Here is a 22,935-nt window from a genome sequence, read left to right as displayed (position 1 = left end):
AGTTATGTATTTACCTCCAACTCTCGTTGCAGAACACACAATCCACAGTCTCCCCAACCATTTCCTCCTCCATATTTTTCTTTTCTTTTTCTTATATTCGCTGCAAATCAGCGCACAGGCAACTCGTATTTCAAGCTTCTTGCGGGCTACCGTTTTTAATAATAATAATATTAGGCTTGTTTGAGATGAGCAAATTCTGCGCAGAACCGATCACCGTGATCACCGCGAGATGCATGCCGGTTAGAAATGTGTCCGAGGGTGGGCCGCCTTGCTCTGATGTCAAAAACCTCTCGCGAGTGCGAGGCGGACGTGTCGGATTCTGCAGTCGAGCACAGTTGCTCTCCACCGACTGCGCTGACCAAAAGCACGATGGGAAACGACTTGCTGACGACACAGTTTAAAGCTTATTGGTTTAAACAACCGTGATGTATTGATCTGATTTAAAATGTTTGATTTTAAAACTATAATATCATGTTTTTATGTGTAAAAATAATGTGTGAATATTCCCAAACTCTCTGACACAGTGATCTCTCTATGGGTTATGCGAACGTTGTCATTTATAAAAAAAATATATAAAACATGTCTATAATTAAAGTAAAAATGATTGATACACACATCTTTCGAATGGAAATAAATAACAAGTACTTTGGGTGTATTGTTCATTATGTTTATTTTCATATAAAAGCAACAGAACTTAAATTACATCCAGTTTATCAGCAACACAGCGCACGAGTGTGAATCCCGCGATATCCGCCTTTGATCTCGTAGGTTCTGATCCACTACGAGAACAGAGAACTGTTCGTCTTGCCTGCACTTTTTTCACTCCTCCCCTAACTGCAGCCGCCTACTCTCGGCTGAACTTCAGGCTAGGCTAGGCGCATCTCAAACAAGCCTAATAACTCCGGTCCTGCACGCGTGATATCGCGTTGTAAATTTATGTGGGTACCAGCGCATGTAGGGATCAGGGGAAATGAGATGGCAGATAAGTTAGCAAAAAGGGCATTATTGAAAGATAGTATAGAAATGCAAGTAAGTTTTAGCAAAGCAGAGGTTAAAAGTATAATATGGGAGAAAATAAATCAAATTTGGCAAGAAAGGTGGGATAGAGGGGATAAAGGGAGATGGTTATATCAAATTCAAAGAAATGTTAAAGGAGATAGGGTAGGATGCAGGTATCGGAGAGAAGAAATAGTGATGACTAGGTTAAGGTTGGGACATTGTACACTAAATAAAACTCTTAAGATGATAGGGAAACACCAGACAGGATTGTGTGAAGGATGTCAAGAAGAGGAAACAGTAGAGCATATAATCATGACTTGTAGGAGATATGAAGTTCATAGAGAGATGATGAGGAATAAATTGAGGGAATTAGGGGAACAGGAGTTCACGGTAAAAAGGTTACTGGGCACGAAAGATAGGGAACAGATTAGAGTACTGATGACTTTTTTAAGAGAATCAGGGGTATTTAATAGGATTTGAAGTTAAATTAGTAGAATGTGAGGGAGGAATTATAAAAGGATATTAGTAGGGTATAGAAAACAGAACCAGTTATTTTGGATAATTTAAGTAAAAGATTATTTTGGAGAATGTTTTGTGTGTGTGTGGGATGGGTGGGGTTAAAATTGAGTGGGAAATAGAAGGTAAGGAATAAGATTGTAAACCTATTATCTGGTCCACACTCCGGAGCAGAAGGGGGCGGTAATGCACCAATAAGCTGGATGCCAACCGCCGTAAAAGCAGAAAGAAGAAGAAGAAGATATCGCGTTGTTTTCTTGTCACATCTCGCGTGTGTTTGGTTGTGAAACGTAGTTTGCGTGCCAGACAGAGTTGTCGGCGATTCTTCCTATTGTAAAGTCATGCAGTGTGAAACCGTCTGTCGCCGATCCATCGTGCAGTTTGAACACAGCAGCGACTGAATGCTGGCCAAGATAGTCATGCAGTGTGAAAAGAACAGTGACCCGACTACTTTGGAAATCGTGCAGTCTGAACTCGGCTTTAGTGACATTCAGCGATTACAGTTTACACAGTTTTGACCAGCAGGCGTTGCCTTTGAGTCGTTTCGAGTGATTCACTGAATCATTTAGTGAAGCATTGGTTCAACTGATTCAAAGTTTTGTTTCTTTCATCAAAACGCTAGTTTTCTAAAGAATTATGACATTTAATTTCGTCTTTAAACATGGATTTTGGATTGATTTATTTTTGGAGTTTCCAATGATAATAAAATGCTGTTTTGAAGTGATCCTTCACTCGATTGGGATGTTCTCTTTTATTCTGGACGGCAAGGGCAGTGACTGTAACATCGAGCGTATTTTGCAGTATTAAACACGTATTTAATCAGGTTCCGAAAAATCTTCAAAAAGAACACAAAGAATGGCCTTCTCAGCTGCCATAGTGTCAACTCCTGCATCATCAGAACAGAACAGAATGTTTCCGTTTAAAAAACATTTTGCAACGTTTTGTCGGGGCTGAACCATGGGCTGAACGCAGCCCAGAGTTTGAAAAATGCACTTTCAGCCATCTTTCTGTGATCGCGATGCGTGAGGCAACTTTGCTGATCAAAGAAGAAAACAAAGGAGCGCACGTTTGGATGACTACAGATGAGACGTTATGTACTACAAATAAAGAAGCAAGTAAGTATCTTGATATATACTCTCTTTATTTTTATTTTTTCACCGGAACATAGCAGTTCTTATTGCCATTAAGAGTGTAACTTATTTAGTTTAATCGCAATATGGAGGTGAATTAATCATTATACGCAACAATATATCATTATAATATATTTCCTGTAATTTATTTATGTTTATAATAATTTCTTATATATGAATGTAGTCGCGTGTGTGGGCGTGTTCAAAGAATTTGGCTGCTGAAAATATAATATTTTAATTGAACTCTGACTTTTTTAATCATTTTAAATGACTTGCCCTTACAAGAAACTTAAGATTGTTTCCCTCCTCTTTATTTTCCCACCAAATTTCGCCCATAAGTTTTAAACCAATCCCACGAATCTGCGACTCGCGTAACAATTTAATTATATTTGCCATTTCAAATGTTCCGGTTAAGAGCCGCTAAATAGAATGAAAAATAATGGCCACCAGGGGGCAAACAATTACGGTTTTGTCGCACATTTCTGTACTATACAATATAATCCCTCCAATAAAATGTATTATTTCATTTTAAATTGTAGTAAAGGCTACAGTTTAATTTGGAGGAACTGTCTCTGGGTTAAAGCAGAATGGTAACATCCAATAAAGGTGGCGTTTTTTATTTGACCACAAGTATTCAAAAATAACTCCACTTCAACAAAAATAGTATCTTAACATGGATGGACAAAACATGGTATCATAACAATAGTAAATAGTAAACAATAGTATCATAACATGGGCGAAAAATAGTAAACAATAGTATCATAACATGGACGAAAAATAGTAAACAATAGTATCATAACATGGACGAAACTTACAAAAATAAATAAATAAACAAACAAACAAATAAGTACGCAAAAACATAAATACACACAATTATAAATGAATAAAGGTGCAAATAAATACATAAATAGATATATAAAACTACATATTCATTAAAAATATTCAAATAATTAAATGTGTAAGGGGATAAATAGTTAACCAAATAAAACGAATGTTGGGGAAAATATTTTTTTTTAAAGGAAATGCTGAGCTGAAATTTTACTTTTTTTTTTTTTTTTTACTTTGAAACGTTTATTCATTGTTGTTTTAAATGTAGCTTTGTATTTAAATTTACTTGCCGAAACATGCTAATAAGAGGGTGTCAATCAAACATCAGAATACGATCTCAAAAAGTTCTGCAACAATAAATTACACTGGCTGAATAATTACATAACAATTTACATAATTGTTATGAAACAAAAATCGTTTTGAGCAGTGAGTGGATTTTGAGTCGTAGACGCTGGCAAATATTCCCTCATAATTCGTTCCAGAAATCAACAGATTTGTTCGTGATTAGCTACAATGCTCAATGCTGTAAGAACATGTTGTAAAGCATTGTCGCTCTTCAGAGCGCAAACACAGATACGCACTGGATCGTTTGCCAAGATATGTTTCGCCAAAATGCAAATATTTTCTGATCCTAGACCAGTAGTTATGTGCAGTTTTTCCCTCTAAAAGCAATCAGAAGCAGCAGCAGGTAGGCAGTGGTTTGAGTGAGAAAATATTTTAAAATTCTATTAAAATTCTATTTCATATTTCTGAAGATAATGTGTTATTGTGTGTGGCGGAATAGCATGTTAGCACGTGGTGGCAAGGAAAATGAACACGGAGCAACATTAAAAAAAAAAAAAATGAATAAACGGTTCAAAGAAAAAAAAAGGCCAATTTTCTTATTTCTTAATTTTTTTTAACATTTTTTTTTATTTACCCCAATATTTTTTATTTAGTTAATTATTCCTCCTTGCACATTTAACTTCTATATAATTATTTGTGCAGGAATGTCGATTTATATATTATTTTGTGGATTTATGTATTGATTTATTTCCGTATTTGTTTTGATTTTTTTCGTATTGTGTGTCGTCCTCCATATAACAAACCTTGTGCCTATTTATTCATTTATATAAATGTTCAATTGTAAGACAGGTACTTTACTGATTTTGACAGATTACTATTACTTATAAACAAGTATAGATATCACGTCAAATGGCAAGATTAAAATTTCACATAGGACGTTTGTATGATATATGAAATGAAACTCAAATAATTCCGGATCTTTACACATCTTTAATGTCAATTGGCATTATAAAAAAATAATATGTACAAGAAGAAATGTAAAAAACAAAAACAACCTAACATATCAACGAGAGTGAGTAGAATTTTGTACAGTATTTGAGAACAGAGAACATCACACAATGACAAAGAACGTTTTTTTCCACTTTCTTCCACTAAATCTAGCTTGGTTTCATTCTAAATTTATATACTTTTTTAGTGTCATGCATTAAGCGGCCAATGGGTCCATGTCTGTGATCCTTCCCAAGCCAATAGTTCCACTCAATGAGACGTAGATTTCTTCACAATGACTGTTTGGTAAGGTTTCCCCTGAAGCGGTATATATTTATATGTGCGCCATGTACGCTCCATGTGCTGGGTGTGGGCGCCCGTTCGCGGATGGACAAAGAAACGTCTGTGGTTAACCTGATAATGAATGTAACCATGCTGTTGGACGGTGTTGTATGCCCTCCAGCATTCACTGAGAATTTGAGTCCCAGTTCGTACATGCTTTCGAATGATGGGCATCAGATGCCTTCTGGAACGTTGTTTGACCAGCTCCAATACTGGTCTTCGACGTTTGGCCTTCACCTCCAGCATTCCAAAGACCCATGAATGCTTTCTTTGCCAGGTTCTCCCAAATCGTCCACGGTTGTACTAGAAATAGTCAAATAAAAATTATACAGTCATGTTATTATTATATTATTCATTGCAGTGTTGTACCTTTCTTTTGTGGCAGAATTTGCTTTCATCAATGACAACAAAAGCATGTCTACCACCAATTTTCTCAATCTTTTTTCTTCCTCTTGAGTCATTTTAACAGAAGCAACGCAGCAGTGGCGAAGAGCATCATACACTTTTGTTATTGATGCACTGCTGCCACAAACCCCTTCCTCAGTCATGTCCAAATGTCTTTTTCTATGACCTTGAGCAAAACTGACAAATGTGTTGGTGTTAAAACATACACTAAATAGCCACAACCTTCACTCAGTAAAACAGTAAACAAGTAAAATGATGCTACAATGTATAATGTGTCCAGAATAAAAAAAATATTTCTTGAATTTGCCGTGTGTCAGAAGGTTGTGAGACACACTAAGCTAAAAATTTAAATTCTCTAAGGGTGAAAATAGAACTATCGTTTTAACATACAAACGATAAAATAATACATTCAAATAAGTAAATTAATAAACTGACTTATGCATTATCTTGAGCCAGGCAGAAAGGTCCATGTGTGAATTCTCAAAGATTGAACCCTTCGTAATTCGTTCTTGAAATGTCCCTATGGCAGCTTCTTCGACATCTCCTGTGAAAAGATGAAATACAATGTTAAAAATCATGACATTTGATAATGCACAAAAGTTAGATAAAGCTTACTTTCTTAATGATCTATACAGATAGTGTCACACAACATTTACTCACTTATGACAAATCGGAGCAATATTTCACTGTAGACCAGGTAACTGAGGTTTTAATGACAGATACAACAGTTCCAGCTCTCTGATTCCTAACACTGTTGTCTGACACACATTCATAAAAATGTCTAATATATTTTTGGCTATAGACTTGCTGCTAAAATGATACCAGGTTTAGAGGAGAATTATGCTTTCTGATATGCTGCATACAAACATGGATTTACAGTAATTAAATTACTATAATGTAATGAAAATGATTTGGTTATTTAGATTGAGGGTATTTTCTGTTGCTTGTGCATTAGGTAAGGTCCATATAGCAAACCAGTTACACAGGCTCCATCCCAAAAGTGTTCAGTGGGGGTCCCACCAAATTTCACCCACAAGTCTTAAACCTACTCAACGAATCTGCCTACTCAAACAATAATGTAATTAGGTTTTTTTGGCATTTGCACATTCCAATTCAGAACCGCTAAATGGAATGAAACAATGCCCACCAGGGGGGCAAACAATTTAGTTTTGTTGCACTTTCATTTCTATACTGACAATTGATATACTGATTTCTTGGTTTAGTGCAGTCCAGTCAAGTTCTTCCTAATCGCTCGCGAGAGGTTTTTGACACACGTCGGCATGACATCAGAGCAAGGCGGCCCACCCTCGGACACAATTCTAACCAGCATGCATCTCGCGGTGATCACCGGTGATCGGTTCTGCGCAGAATTTGCTCATCTCAAACAAGCCTGTTGTGTTTGACTCAATCCCGTTACACAAACCATTCTCCCCAATAAAAATAGTGAACTGATGCTTATATGACATCATTAACAGGAAGTGACATCATAAACGTCTTCTGAACAATGTGAGCAGACACAGGCAAGTTACCATTTTATTTAATAAGTGTAACTCAATTATGTTTTGAAATTGTGTTTGTCAAGCTTAACGATTCAATTAAAGATAGAAAACTATTACTAGTTAAAATTATCTTTATTTCAACATTATTCGTGATTTCTTAATATTATGCATGCCATGTGCTCTCCATTTATTCTCTAGATTTAGAGTGGCCAATTTGTGCAAAAAAATCACAACCCCGTCACACCTACATTTTTAGTTTTGTTAAGTTTATGAAAAATAAATTTAAAGTTTGTTGAACTCTGTCTGAAATGTTCAGAGCAATCATAAGAATCGTGATTTTAGTTCATATTCTGAAACCTTTGATAAAAAAATGAGGTTGCTTTCACAAAAAGTGCCCATTTCAGGCTTTAGTACAGCAAAAGTGTGAGATTTCATGTAACTTATGTTTGGAATAAACTGAATTAGTGTGAGGGACATCTGATTAATAGAAAAATGTTGATTTTATCACAAATACACTTTATAATAATATTCAGAGAGCTCCCATAGTGTCCATGACTTAAAATAATGACAAATAATAATGACAATAACAATAATAATAATAATAGGGATTTGAGGCCTGAGTTTCTGGAATTTAAATATGTCATGATTGTTGTGGGGTGTTCAGAAAAGTAATTTTGGTAAAAATAAATCTAAAAATAAGTCCAAAAGTCTGTGCATACGGCGAATGTTTAAGTTACCTCTACTGCCGTGACCATGGTGAGACCTGCCTCCAACAATGCCATTTTACTCAATCAGTGGTCAACCGAGACATCCACATCTGATAAGGAGAAGAAGGCGATAATAACTGTCAAAAAAGAACTGACCGAGACGGAAGTTGTTGATCAATTCCAGGATAAAATGGTCAAATTCAAGCAACATCTATTCAACATACGTTGGCAGTATAAGGCCTACAGGACAAGTTAGAGAAGATCTCAAGGACCATGAATGTTTAATTCATGTGGACTTCAGTGAAAACTATTTGTGCAAATATGCAAATGAAGTGCAGTCTGTCCATTTTGGGGGATCCCATCAGCAGGCAACCCTGCACACTGGCGTATTATATATAGCAGCACAGAATCCTATAGCATTCTGCTCCATTTCCCCTTCACGGAGACATGATCCACCGGCAATCTGGGCACACCTGGATCCAGTCCTGGATATGGTCCAGTCAAAGTTTCCCCAGGTGACTCGGCTCCACTTCTTCTGATGGGCCGGCAACTCAGTACAGACAGAAGGGAAACTTTCTTCTTCTTTCCACTGAGCCCTTCAAAAGAGGCTTTGAGGCCAATCATGGCAAAGGGGCACCGGATGGTGTTGGGGGGACCCTGAAGCGGTCAGCTGACAGGCTAGTGTGCTTAGGAGAGGACATCCCTGATGCAGAGGCGCTCTTTAACAAGCTTAAGCTCCAGGAATCAGTTGTGGAGCTGTTCTTTGTCAGTGAGAACAGTGTGGAGGAAAAGGTGAAGGAAATGCTGTTGGTAAGTGTAATTTTATCGTGGTAATTTTGTCTTTAATTTCAACTAAGTATTACAAAAATGTGTCAAAAAACTACACTCACCTGAAAAACAAACAAACAATAGGAAATCTGATGAAACATTGAAAATTAATTTAATACAAACTTAAGAAAACACCACAGAAAACCGAATAATAGGAATTCCACAATTTTACCTGAAAAAAAAAAATTAAGTATAATGCTCACCTGAGAAAATACATGAACAACAAATGATTTTTATTTTTTATTTTTTGAAACAATATTATATGGGTGCAGTTCCACAAATTACAGATGGGACACACTGCAGGACAATGACGGAAAGCTCATCCACTGTTAGAACCTGTTAACTATGATGTTCCACCCTGTTATACTCCGTTCCATCCTGTTAGTTCCATCCTGTTCATCCTGTTAGTCATTTTATATAATAATTTGACAGCAACATTACATTTTTGGCATACTTTTGTCTTATTTTGTGAGGTGAGGAGGACTAACAGCATATATATGTTTTTGAACAAAAAAATTGTATTATTTACCACTCTATTGGCAAAAATGGCCACAAAAAAGTACCTATTCTTAATAATCAAGACATATTATATTCATCAATAATTGTTTTTTTATTGTTTTGAAAATAAAAAAAATAATAAGATGGCATAAGTGACATATACTATCCAAGAAAAGCTCATTTTTGTTTAACATTTACATTATTAACATGTTGTGATGACTATGTATATGTCCTTAACAGGGTGGAATATTTTCATGGCCAGTGTCTGGGCAATCTACCTATAATTATTATTTTTTGAGTCGCCGAGCTTGACCAATATGTATCCTAATAGTTAAACGTCACTATTTTGGTAGAATGCAAAAAACATAAAAATCATGTACCTTTTTTTCCAACACTTATGAAGCCAAAATGTTACTGCATACCAGGAATGACCCATGAATGAACTCTGCTTAATGAAATCATACAACCTTTTTACCATGTTTGTTCGTATCATATTTAATACAAAGGTTATTATCTGGTAAAAGTCTATGCATTTCTGTGATTGTAGACGATGCAGCGTCTGAACAGGACTTTTATTTTGGAGCGGCGGCATGACGTCATAAGACTGCGCCGCGATCCTGCATCTGCTGTGATTCTGCTGAAGAAAGGTTTGTTTTAAGAATTTAACCTGTTTTAATCGACAGAAACAGTACAATGATTAATAGTTGTGTGTTTTGTTTTAAACAAGCGATGTGAGTTTATTTACTATTTAATGTAACATTGTGATTCTTTATCTAACTGTAATGAAGGATATTTGTGTGAGTAAAGCTCATCCACTGATGAGAAACAGTAAACCTGCGTCTCATTTCTCTCTATATATAATAAATCAGTTTATCATGAACACGAGTTCAGTCTCTGGAGAGTAATGATGGAGAAACTGAACTTTTCAACTCCGAGTCAATTGAATCAAACACTTTGAGAAATGATTCAGTGAATCACGACTCGTGCTGCTCAAACAGTGAACATGAACGAGAACAACAAACACTAACAAACTAACTAAACATGTTTTCATCAGTCATAAATGCCTAAATATGAAGTTTATTCATTTGCAGCGTTAGTTTTTAGAGATTTTGTCTAACCAGGTCATTTAAGACCATTAACTCTGTTAATTATTCTCTTAAAGATGGCGTTTAAAACAGAGGAGAAGAGTGAAGATATAAAGATGGAGTTTATTAAAGATGAGACCGAAGACATGAAGATGGAGATTAAAAAAGAGGAGGAGAGTGAAGATATAAAGATGGTGTTTATTAAAGAGGAGGAGAGTGAAGACATAAAGATTGAGTTTATTAAGGATGAGACTGAAGACATGAAGATTGATGAAACATTCAGAGTGAAACATGAAGATATTGAGGAACAAACAGGTTGGTTTTATTCTCACAGCTGAACTCAGTCATTTGATCCTTATAAAAATGTTCAGCTCTACAGATATAGGCTAGAGAATATACAGAAGTATAATTTTACAGAAAAGTGTCCTAATTCACTCAATTCACTTCTTCAAGTGCACTTACTTGAGTTAGGGTTTGGTTACTTGTAATTAAGCATTATTAACTCATTACAATAGTGAGTAAATGTAGTAATGTGTAACTATATCACTTTAAATTCAGTGTTTCCATTAAGGGTGCGTTCACACTTGTAGTTTGGTTCGTTTGTTTCATTTGGTCCGGACCAAAGAAGAAAAAAAAAACATTTAGTCCTGGTCCGATTAGCATTCAGATTAGCAATTTTATCACCGAACCAAAAGATACCGAACCTAAAGGCACAGGGATACATTCACAACTTGATTGGTCGGATTTTATGATGCATTGCCTATTTTGAGACGGAACTTACCGAACATCCAAAACAGTGCTGTGTGCTGAGGTTAATGCGCTCGTTCTGTGTGTATTTAGTGTTTTTAGGGTCTCGTCTTCCTGTTTTTGGTTCGTTTACATGTCTTTGGTCCGTGTTGCATTCATATATCATTCGAACCGCACCAGAGTTCGTTCTTTTCAGCGGTCTCGGCCCGCTTGTTTGGTGCGCACCAGGGTTCGGATGGCAGCGTTCACACATATTCAAATGAACCTCACTAACTGAGCAATCGCACCAGGGTTTGTTTTAATCGAACCAAACGTGAACGCACACTAAATCTGATCCTGGACCACAAAACCACAAAACCAGAAAATGTTAGTAAATTAGTAAGCAGCTACCTAATTCAGTAACTTGCTAACTAATAATTTTGACGCGATATAAGGTAAGTAAGAGATTCATTGTGCAGTGTAACCAGCTTCATTGATTATTACAGGAGTTTACACAACAGTGCAGAACTTGAAGTTTGAAAATTATATAGATCGACATGATGATAACCAGCATTGGACGGGACAGAAATAACTAATAGACCTGCCACATATTCAATTACGTGTTATGGGTTTCTTTATTGTTCATCGACTTTGTCTTTGACTAATATTTTTATTTTCAAATAGTTAAACAAAACATTAAATTAGTTCCAATATTTTTTGCTTTACTAGTATCGAGAACAGTTTGTCATAATGTATGATTAAGAGCTCATATTAAAAACTGATTTTATAGTTAAGTCATGGCAATAAACTATGGAAGTGTCTGCTGCTAAATAAAAAAATAAAAAAGGTAATTGCAACTTTTTATCTCAAAATTCTAAAAAATTCAGAGCTTACATAATTATGTATGATATATAAACTCGCAATTGTGTTATAAAGTCAGAATTATAAATTGCATAACTATGAGATAAACTCGCAATTGACCCTTCACCGGGAGTTTGATTGACACGCGATCTAACCAGTCAGAACGCAGAATCCGCCATTTTGTCCGACAAAGCAGTCACGAGTTAGAAGATTAACTTTGGTGGAGTTAAACTTGAAAAATTGTGTATATTGACATCTCTGCAATGTATTTTTCACTGTGTGTGGCGTGACAGCGCCACGGCTTGTCGGACAAAGCAACAGTAACTAAGGGGGGCGGGTCTTTGCGAAGGGTCAATTGCGAGGAAAAAAGTCAGAATAATGAGATACAGAAAAAGGTAATTGCAACTTTTTTTTAAATTCTGTGGCGGAAACAAGCTTCCATAGTCATAATGTATGATTAAGAGCTCATATTAAAAACTGATTTTATAGTCAGGGCAATAAATCATGGCAATAAACTGTACGCCTTTTAAAGACTTAGAGAGCAATATATTACTTTAGAGTGTGATCCTTGTCTTTTATTCCTGCCATAGTAAAATTTAAAATGTCCTGGAAAATGATCGCTGAAAAAGAGTGGGAACCCTGAAATGGTTATCGTGCCACCAGCTAGCAGCAATAAGTGTGGCACATAGTCAAGCCTTTAAAATGATCATTTTATAGTTACAGTATTTTCATAAGTGCATCTGCAAATCAGCTCCATAGCAGATTCTAAGCAATCAAGAGCTTAGAGAGGTACATTTAACCCTTATAGGGTCTTTGGGGTCTTTTTAGTCTTTGTCCAAATGACATGAAACTTTGTACAGGGATTAATACTTTCTAGATCTACAAAAAAAAAAAAAAAAAAAAAATGGAGTGATATCTTGTTTTTATATTAGTGTAGAAAAAAAAGTCACACTCAGGGTACAAAATGTAATTTTGTAACAATTTTTTTTTTTTTTTTTTTAAATAAACATAATTTTACTCTGTTTATTAATGTATTTACTTCATATTTTGGAAGATTTATCAGATCTTTTAAATTTATATAAATAAATCCTTTTTTTAGTAGGTTTTTATTCAAAAACAGCTTTTTATGTACAATTCACTTTATAAATTTCTAAATTTCATTCATGGGGATAACATGGATAATTTGACATGGTTTAGTGTAAGATTTTTGCTCATCTTTTGGAAAGTGCAGTTTTAAAAGTAAAAAATTATGCAGAGCTCTGCACAAATGTTGAAAAAAAGTAATGAACAGAGTAAAATTACATTTGTTTTTGGTTTTTTTTGTTTTTTTTAAAGACAATTATTTTGTTACAAAATTACATTTTGTTGCCTGGGGTCTGTGGAGACCCCAAAGATCCTGAGTGTACTTCCCAAATGAAGACTGCACAAGGGTTAAAGTAGCTAGACAGATTCTGCCAGTGTTGGTTCAGTGTAAACAATGATGTACACCTGAGTCCTTAAGATGGAGGGAAGTTAGCAAGGGAAGGGCTGATCAAACACACCTGCCCCTGAAGATCTTAGTTCACTGCTTCAGGTGTGTTTGATCAGAGCTGGAGCTGAACTCTGCTGGAAATGTAGATCCAAAGCCACTGGAAGGCAAGCCTGCAACCTTTAGCCAAAAAAGCATAACGGCTAATGCTAACGCTCCGCCCCAGCGGTATGCAGGGAAGAAGACCAGAGGCTGTTTTTTGAATGGATGTCAATGGATGAGAGGCTTCACTATGCTGATTAAACAGCTTTTGTGGGGAAATAGTTAATCATTTAATTAATTGACAGTCTGTTTGCTGATCTTCAGCATGTTTTACACTAAACAATACTTTAGAATAGATGTGTAACATTTTTGAAGAGGTGCACGGCAGGCTGCAGCCTATGGCGTACCTACGGTGTACGCGTGACACAGAAGTATAAATCAGTCTTAAGTCTTCAGGAATGCTTGAAAATTACAGGCAGGTATATTTGATTAGGGATGAAACTTAACTCTGCAAAAGAGTGGCCCTCTAGTACCAAAGCTGCCCATCCCTGATCCATAGGATACAAACATGTTGTGGGTTTTGATGCTTTAAATGTCTAAATTGTTTTGTCTATTTTTGTCCTAGACCTGATGGCACTGAGAGAGGCGAGTCATGAACTTAATGAAAGGGAAGAAGAGAAAGAACATTATAATTTAATGAGTGAAGAAAAATCAACAAAGTTTTCCTTACAAAAAGGAGCTCAAAAGACAGGAACTAAAAGTTATTTCACCTGCCAACAGTGTGGAAAGAGTTTCAGTCAAAAAGGAAACCTTAAGGACCACATGATGATTCACACTAGAGAAAAGCCTTACACCTGCACTCTGTGCGGGAATGGCTTCAAACGGGAGCAAAGCCTCAGGCAACACATGATAATTCACTCTGGAGAGAGCCCATTCACCTGCCAACTGTGTGGAAAGAGTTTCATTAGAAATGTAAACCTTATAGTCCACATGAGAATTCACACTGGAGAGAAACCTTTCACCTGCCAACAGTGTGGAAAGAGTTTCAGTCAAAAAGGAAACCTTAAAGGCCATATGACAACTCACACTGGAGAAAAGCCTCAAGTTTTGATTCATTATTTTCTAATATCAAAATAAATTGAACAGCTCAATATTGCAATAAATCGAGGTTGACACAACAGTTTACAAAGCTTACGCTACTATTACAAACTCAAAATTCCTATTTTTTGCATCATTTACAGTTGATCAAATCTATCAAACCGAGAAACCAGAATGAGCTTTTATCATTTACATAACTTGTATCTCTTTTTAACTTTAAAAGTTGTCACCTTTTATAGCGTTTTGTGTCTGCTGATACTGAAATGAATATGGAACCTGCTTACTTTATTTGTTTTTGACTTGGTTAAATATTCACATCCTTCATGGTATCGTTTGCAGGGAAGAGAAGATATTTTATCCCATTGAATGATAATTTGGTGTTTTCACTTCAGTTTTGAAGAATTCTGTTTACAATGTTGATCTGGTTACCATGAGAACAGTGTCACACGCTGCTACTTCAGCCATCATATGGTAGAAAATGTCCAAACAAATAAATGTGTTCAACAAGCTGACAGAAGTCGATCCATTTCTTTGTTGGTAGGGTGTAAATATTCACTTTCCCATATGGCCGTGGAGGAGAATCGGATGGGCATTCAGCGGACAGACATCGACACACTGTATTTTTTTGTATTTATTTCAACAAATGACAACCAAAATCAAACCCATAGAAGCTTGTGAACAGTTTTTAAGTGGCTGTGTGCAAGTTATACTCATTCACAAGCCGAGTGAGAGTCATACTCGCAAATGTAATGTTAATTAGCCTTTCGCCGAGCCCCGCCCCCCTTAGTTACTGTTGCTTTATCCGACAAGCCGTGGCGCTGTCACTCCACACGCAGTGAAAAATACATTGCGGAACAAAGAGGATACTGAGCACACATCGACAGACAAGACAGAGCAGGTTACTTATGATATTAAACAAAGTCCCAGCTTTCAAACTGTGTAGTTATTAAAGAAATTCAAACAATAAAAACCGTTTTGTTGCTCTTTAATGTGTCGTGACCATGGTCGTGACAGATTGCTGTAGATCCTCAGCTCAACCGCTCGTAAAAACCGATCTCTTCCTATTAGTCCATGAACATGAGAATGAATGTTGTTTCAAACGTGGAAAGACGTCAATACACACTATTTTTCAAGTTTAACTCCACCGAGGTTAATCTTTTAACTACTGGCTGCTTTGTCGGACAAAATGGCAGATGCGGCGTTCTGATTGGTTAGATCGCTTGTCAATCAAACTCCCGGCGAAAGGTCAATTAAGCTGCAAGCAGCGCTGAAAGGGCCCTCGCACCCGGGCTAACCGCCACCCACTGGCCTTAGGAAAAGAGTGAATAGTGGGCGACATGCATGTAATCGAGTAAATACAGGAGAATTATGGCAAAGTCATTTCAAAGTGGCACACTTCCTGCTGCCAACAATTGGCATTTGACCATAACCGAATATTGTGATATAGATGTGTTCAAGCCAGAAATATTATCAAACGTGTGACGTTTGGAGCAGATCGGACAGTGTATGCCTGAGTTACAACAACTTCCTGTTTCATGGCGTTAATTGTATACATTAGCACTTAGAAAAAAGCTGCATGATTTAACATGTCTCGCATGTTTGGTACTTCATGGCATATTGAAATGTGTTTCTGGTGGTGAATTAACATGTAAAGCATGCCATTTCCTGTTGCCAGCAGGTGGCGCTACGACTAACTGAATATTATCATAAAGAAGAAATGTCTTTAGGCCAGGACTGCGTTCCACTCCAGTTTTAGAATGGCATTCACGAACTTCCCTGAACACTTTCCCTCGGGGGAATACTGTCGTGGCAGATTTGATGTTTCTTTGTCCCTTCAGATCTGGTCTTGTAGAAAAACTCGCAGAGTCTAAGTTTCAGGTCTCAGAAAAACTCACAGAATCGAAGTTCCAGGTCTCAGAAGTATTTAACTTTATTGTCAAGCAACAAAGTGAGATGCCAGCTTCACATCTGAGGCTCCCTTAGCTGGGGCTCAGTTTTATAAATTTTTCTTATCTCTTAAAAACACACCAAATTAATATCATTGGCTTTTTCTTATCTCTTAAAATACACCAAAGTAATATCATTGGCTGGTAATATTCACCCTAACAGTTATTTTCCATGATATCATCTACGGGGGCTCTTCTCCCACACCTCCTTCCCATGTACTCCCCGACCTTTCTGCCATAGACACTTCACTAATATCATTGCAGGTGTTTCTTATGTAAGAGAATTTTCTTAGTAAGGGTGACCAGCTTCCAGCTACTGTACATCTTTTGACTTCATTTCTCATGGGCCTTCTGCCAACTGATGGTCAACCCTTTTCCCATTGGCCAAATGAAACATTGTATCAAAACAGTCAACACTCCCCAGAGGCAAGAAGCCTTCATGTGACACCCTTAATAATGGTCTTGTTCATTTCACAGCCACCTGTTGTCTGGTGGAAAATTACCAACAAAATATGCTCAAGTAAACTTGTCTGACCCTTACAGTTACAAAGGCCAAGAGGCCTCAAAACACTTCTAGCCTTTATAATAAGCAAACAAATTCTACAATTGTTTTCTATTGGATGGATAAAATACTCCATCATATCCCCCCTCTGGGAATCTCTTAATTCCCACTTCCATTTCCCTTTTTCCAGAGTGCAACCTCACAAGTCAGCCCTCTCATCTTCTGTCTCAGGACCAATAGTGGTCCTCCTTTTCACTACCAAATGACTGCCTCATGTGACTGCACTCCAGAAGAGGTCAGAGTCAAACATCACCACCCACAATTTTTACTAGGGAAGTGTAAAAGGCTCTGCCTCCCTAACTAAACACTCTAGGGGGTCAACAAAATAAAAAACAATCAACAATTTGTGTTAAGGCATGTGCATGGAATGTCTTGTCACGTATATAGAATAGATCAGTGATTAAACTCATAATGGATAATATAACATTATTTAAAGATATTAATTTTGGTCCACTGGTTCTCCCATGGTGTCAGAGGAACTCTCAGGCGCTTCCGGTGGCCTGGAGCGCTATCTGGGCTGCTCCACCGTTGCCAGAGGTACCCTGGTTCTTCCTAGGGCACTATCTGGTGTTGGGGCTGACAGCGGGTTTTTAAACCACCAGTAAAGTCTGCCCAGGCTGCCAAGCACTGATGTGCTCGTCGATCCTTTCTTCTCTTGAGTTCCATTGGACTTTTCAGTAGGTTAGTAAGTACACATTACAACTCCAAAGTAATGATGAGTAAATGAATGAATATAGTAATAAAAGAAATTTAAGAAAACATTCTTGTCATTTCCCTTTAAATCTGGTTGCATTACCTCGTAACACGGATAATGACCTGCTTAAGACCCTCAGTCGTCCCCTCTCATTCATGTAGTGTAATATAAATATAATAACTTGAATAATAATAATAAAAGATAAAAACGAAAATAAAAACAGGAAGAGGGTTTTAAGCCAAAATAATAAACAAAACACCCACTTACTAACTGCCTACTCTACCCATGTTCTAAATTACTTACTTTATTTTTTCCCCAAAGAAAAGACATGAAGTAACTAACTCCCTTTCTCACCAAAAACATGATCAAACTTTGTGATAAAAATAAAAAAGGCACCCCTTCCATCTCTTTATGTAGTTGGTCTTACAGAAACTCATCCAGTTCATCCAGCCCTTGACCAATTGGATACACTCCAGTGTTGGTGCATCCGATATTGATCATCTGTTTGGCAGCTGCATTGGTCATCATTGATCTGAGAAAAGGCACAATACAACAGAACAACAAAACAAAAATAGCAATAGCCAATGCCATTATTATTCTCACTTTAGTAAATCATTTACCCCATAATTCAAATATTTTGTCAAACTAGTTCCCAATATGCTTATCTCCTTCATTTTCAGTGATTTCTTTCTTGTATTATTCAGTTTCTTCATTGCCTTGTTGAATGATCCATCAGGAGCTGTATTATTTGGAACATAAGTACAATAGTTAGCTTCATATACTGTACTTCACAAACATCTCTTTTCTTCTGTGAATAACCAATTTAATGTTTGTCTGATTTGCCATGTCCTTTTGTTTATGGGTCCCACACTGTTCTCCCAAGGTTCTCAGTGCATCTTCAGCGTGGTTAATGAGCTTCTGTTAATCACAATAAATGTAATTCATATTTTTTCATAAATTATACACACAAATATACTCAAATTCAGATTTGACTTCATCTCCATCCTTAAGTTCATTTGGTACTCCCCTTGGTTGACCATTCAAATCCATGTACACATCTTTTCTGACATTGTTTTTGGACACAAATGTTGCATTTGGCTAAAAAATAAAAAATATCAATCATTTATCAAAAAAAAATCATCAAATCATCTGTCAGTAACTTTGTCACTTCAAATCATCTGCCACTTCCCCCCTTGCGCAATGGTTAAAAACCATGCGCATCTAAGAGTTGCTGATCTAATCATGGGTCATCTTATATCTCATTTGTCCATCAATCTAAAGTTGAGGTGTTTTAGAGTTTGCCTCCTAATTGACTCATCAATATTTCTTTAATTATATATGCAATTTACCATCCTAAATATCAAGGTTCGAATACCACCAATACTAAATTAGTAGCAAAATTCTAATGGCATGATCTACTGAACATAGGCCATGTGGCATTCCCCATTTGACAGTGTCTAAATGTTTCCTATAATACAGTTTATCAGTATTAGTTACCATGTAGTTGTGTTAAACACCACAGTCATAAACCCCCAATGTTCCAATTATCTAATAAATCAAATAATCTGCTAAGTCTGGGACATATCGCAGTGTTAAAGGTTAAAGAACCGATTTCAATTTCTCAAAGCTAATTTGTCATTCATCTGTTAATTTAATCTTTTGTCTTAAGCCTTTTTTTCCTGTTAGTCATAAGCTGCTCTTTGAATTGACTTTAGATTTCACCATTATTTTGAATTAATGACCAACAATACAGTATTAACATCATGCAATCCCTGGTAATGACAGCCTTTGTGATATCATACATTTGTAATTTTGAAAATACTACTTTAGATCTAGCTCACAAACTTCACTATGAGCAAAGATGGAGTGACCAATGCCATAGCTTTATCATCCACATTTTTTCAAGTACATTATGTCCCTTTCCCCACGTAGAAAGCTCAGTATCATAAAGGCTCATCAGCTCTGTCCTAAAAGGCAAGTCTAAAATGTTTCTCTACATTGGACAACTTCATCAATGATCTAATTATGCATTTGCCCTTAGTTAGTTAATTCAATATCCCCTCACTAAGCTAAGTCCAGTCCCAGTTTTAGTTAATTGTTGAGTCAAGCAAACACTCAACCTCCCCTCCTTTTTTCTTTCTTTCTAAATTTTTATTGCTTACGGCTGGACTGATGTCTATTGAAAGAAAGCAGATAAAGAGTGTTAGCTTAACAGAATGCAGAGAACTGCTGTTAGACCGGAGAAAAATCAAAATATAATTAATATGGCCCATCAGTAAAATTTGAAGCGGTCTCTGTTGTGATAATTGGAAATGAATCACCTGTGCCTTCTTAGGAAAGGATGAAGTCCTTCTGCTTGAGTCAGCAATCAGCTGAACTGGTCGGGCTGCTGTTCGAGTGTTTCCCTCCTCATCCGATGCTTTTGCTCAGTCAGTCTGTGATGGCATTCAAGGGCCTGGTGTCATGGTCTGACAGTGGTTTGACTCTGGATGCTGTTGTCTCTCTGCCTCTCCTTAGTCTGACTTTTGATCAAGCTGCGGAGGAGACCATTTGTATGATAACAGCATGTTTTCTCAGTCATTACCGCATTGACTCTGTCTTTGTCCATATCAACCCCTCAGAAGTTTTCAGATTCCTCTTTCAGGGGGAGCGTAGGCCCATCAACCAATGCCTCTTCTCCTCTCTGCAGCCATGTCCTTGTTTTTCGCTTGTTGCACAGTCCAGTTGCTTTTAGTTAGTATGTCAAGGCAGCCATCCCAGAAGTCATCTGGGGTCATCTGGAGATTGAACACTCAGAGAACCGCATTAATCAAATTTATCCTTTATAAATTCTACAAAGTCTCATCTGGTTGATAACAGCAGTTTCCCTGTGCCATTTTAATAAAGCAAGTTCTTTGTTGCAGAAAACAGCAAGCACTTTTCTTCTTTGCAGAATGCAGAAAATAGCAGCATTTCCATCTGTCTGAGTAGCCTTATTTTTAGTCACATGTATACCATAGTATTTTAATAACTCTTATTATTGATACCTATTCTCTCAAACCTTTTAGGGTTAAATCAATGAGTCTCATTGTTGTAAAATCTGTATAACATGTCTGTTAAAAATGTTTGTTTAGCTTGGTCACTCAGTCTTGCTTATTCAACACAATGCCCAAATTTATTTTAATTAACACAATCCAAAAATCTTAGAATCTCTGCAATGGATCAAATTTCAAACTGTCTCCCAGGGATAACAAGATACAAGTTTCAGGTGCCTACATATGACATGCCAGTGTCAGTAATACAGTTGTAAAACCCACATCTAGCATCTCTATTTTTAAAAATTTTATTCCAATTATTTCTATAATCCTTTTTGTCAGTTATTTGGATTTCCTCAGGGAACTGCACAAACCACTTATACTAAGGAGAAAACTCCAATGTTTTTGGTGGCCACCAGTTTGTGCAATCCTCCAGATCAATCCCTGTCAGCAGGCCTGCTTATTAATTTAATTCCCTATGGACCGGTCAACTAACATTTATGCAATATTATTTTCTTTCAGGGTTACTTATCCATTTTTGTTGGAGTTTTCTTAGTAATTGTTCAGTTGGCCTACTTTTAATTCAAACTAGTTTAGCTTTTTTCTACAATCCTACATATGTACTTGTTTTCCATTTCTCTTAGTACTTCAGCAGTTTTTGAATACAGTTTTTGAGAGGTTTGTCTATGGCTTCCAATTTACTTTTTTTTAATGCTCGTTTCATCATTGTACCTAAATATTTTAAGCGGCATGCTCTACATACAAAGTGTCATGTGGAATTGAATTTGGAATTCAAAACTTAACTTTTTTTCACCTGCATTCCTGCTCCTTGTGGGCCTATTGTTATATTATAGAATTAACAGGATCTTCTGCCCCTTTTGTGTCATTTAGCCTCTTCTTTTCGAGTTCTCATTCCAAAATCAAAAATTTACCCTCACCGAACACCTCCAACTGTCCACAGTCAATCCATCATCCTAAGTGAAAAATCAGTGTTGGCTAAAAAAGTCTAAAACACAAAAGACTGACATTGTTCGCCTTTTGGACAGCAAGAAAGATAAAATTTTCACCACTGTTCAAAACACCCAACCAGACCGACAACACGGCCTGACAAACCAAACCTTTATGTTAGCTCAACATACTGACAAGAGACCACTACCACAACTGGCAAAACTCTAATTCAACTCACCGAAACTCAACCAGGCCAACCCAAAAAAAAACCCCCCAGAAATCCCTGTCTTGGAGAGTTCCCAAACATTGTGAATTGAATGAAATTCAGTTTTTGTCATACAGGGCTCATGGAGTTACTCTTATGTACTCATTTGATAATTGTTTTCTCTACATCTTTTCCCTAAATCTCCTAACCAATATACATTAGCTCACAATAATTTACTTAACTCTTTGGTGGTCTTGTGTTGTATTTTAACCTGCAATTTTGCAAGCTCTTTTCTCAGGGCCTACTTCCCTTTCTTTATTCATTTATCAGTCCTTTCTATGTCTCAATCTAACTCCGTTATATCAGACAGACTTTAATTAGATGTCTCTCTTTTCTTTAGGTTTTCTTTGTACGGCCTTGGTATCTCTTTTCTTGACTCCCTTGTGGCTTGATGCCTCCATTTCCCTTTCATCCTCATGTGTTCTATGTGCATCTGCTAACTTCTTCCTGTAACTTGATGTGCTTATCTCTCTTTCTTCTTTACCCTACATTTCAGCTTGTGATATCTGAATGATTTTAATAGGCTACTTCAAAAAGTTGTAAAAGGTCAAAGTTTTAGGCCAATGCACATAGCAGGGAAATAGACTGGGCACACGACTGTTACTTATATGTTAATAGCTTGACATTAAAATAGAGTTATTAAATCTCAGAAAACACAATAAACAGGTGATACGCAATAAACCTCAGAAAACAACCCATTGCGGTACTCGCGTCATCTGGCACCCCCCGAAAAGTATGCACAGAAAAGCCGCCTCTTGGACAGCGTGCAATGCCAACTCCTGTTCTCCCTCATGGCCCTCCACAGTCTAAGTCTAAATATCTGTCTTGCTGAGTATTCATATGAGCATAGTAGGTTATGTCATATTAGTTTTTAATGATATTCTAATATCGATCTAGCTTACTGCAGTGTGCAACAAGTGAACACTCTGCAGCAACTCAAATACATTTAATATGATAAACAGCGCTGTGTTACCTCATACGCTTCTTCATCTTATGACAAAAATACTACATACTGTGCCTTTAAGGGTCAAAGACATTTAGTCCACTTCAACAGAAATTTACAAAAGTGATTTAATATATCTAAAAACCACATTAAATGCAAGTGAAATGTCTACTTTTAAGGTTTCAGAAAAATAAAATGTCAAAATGTGGGTGAAATAATGTTCCATTGTCATTAAGTGTAACACTTATATTTATATAAA

General features: G+C 36.7%; 1 protein-coding gene across 1 annotated transcript in view; it reads left to right on the top strand.

Annotated features, from left to right (window-relative positions):
- LOC125261321 (zinc finger protein 226-like) overlaps positions 1–14,451 on the top strand; it is a gene marked incomplete at its 5' end in the record, with an annotated part of 54,887 nt that extends 40,436 nt beyond the window's left edge. Inside the window, 2 exons of the mRNA XM_048179892.1 lie at positions 14,192–14,303; positions 14,448–14,451. Of these exons, the coding sequence (XP_048035849.1) occupies positions 14,192–14,303; positions 14,448–14,451 (116 nt within the window). The remainder of the gene's footprint in view (positions 1–14,191; positions 14,304–14,447) is intronic.
- Positions 14,452–22,935: the final 8,484 nt, after the last annotated feature.

This window comes from Megalobrama amblycephala, unplaced genomic scaffold, assembly GCF_018812025.1.
Source record: "Megalobrama amblycephala isolate DHTTF-2021 unplaced genomic scaffold, ASM1881202v1 scaffold391, whole genome shotgun sequence".
NCBI classification, from domain to species: Eukaryota; Metazoa; Chordata; class Actinopteri; order Cypriniformes; family Xenocyprididae; genus Megalobrama; species Megalobrama amblycephala.
This window is presented reverse-complemented; position numbering and strand designations above follow the sequence as displayed.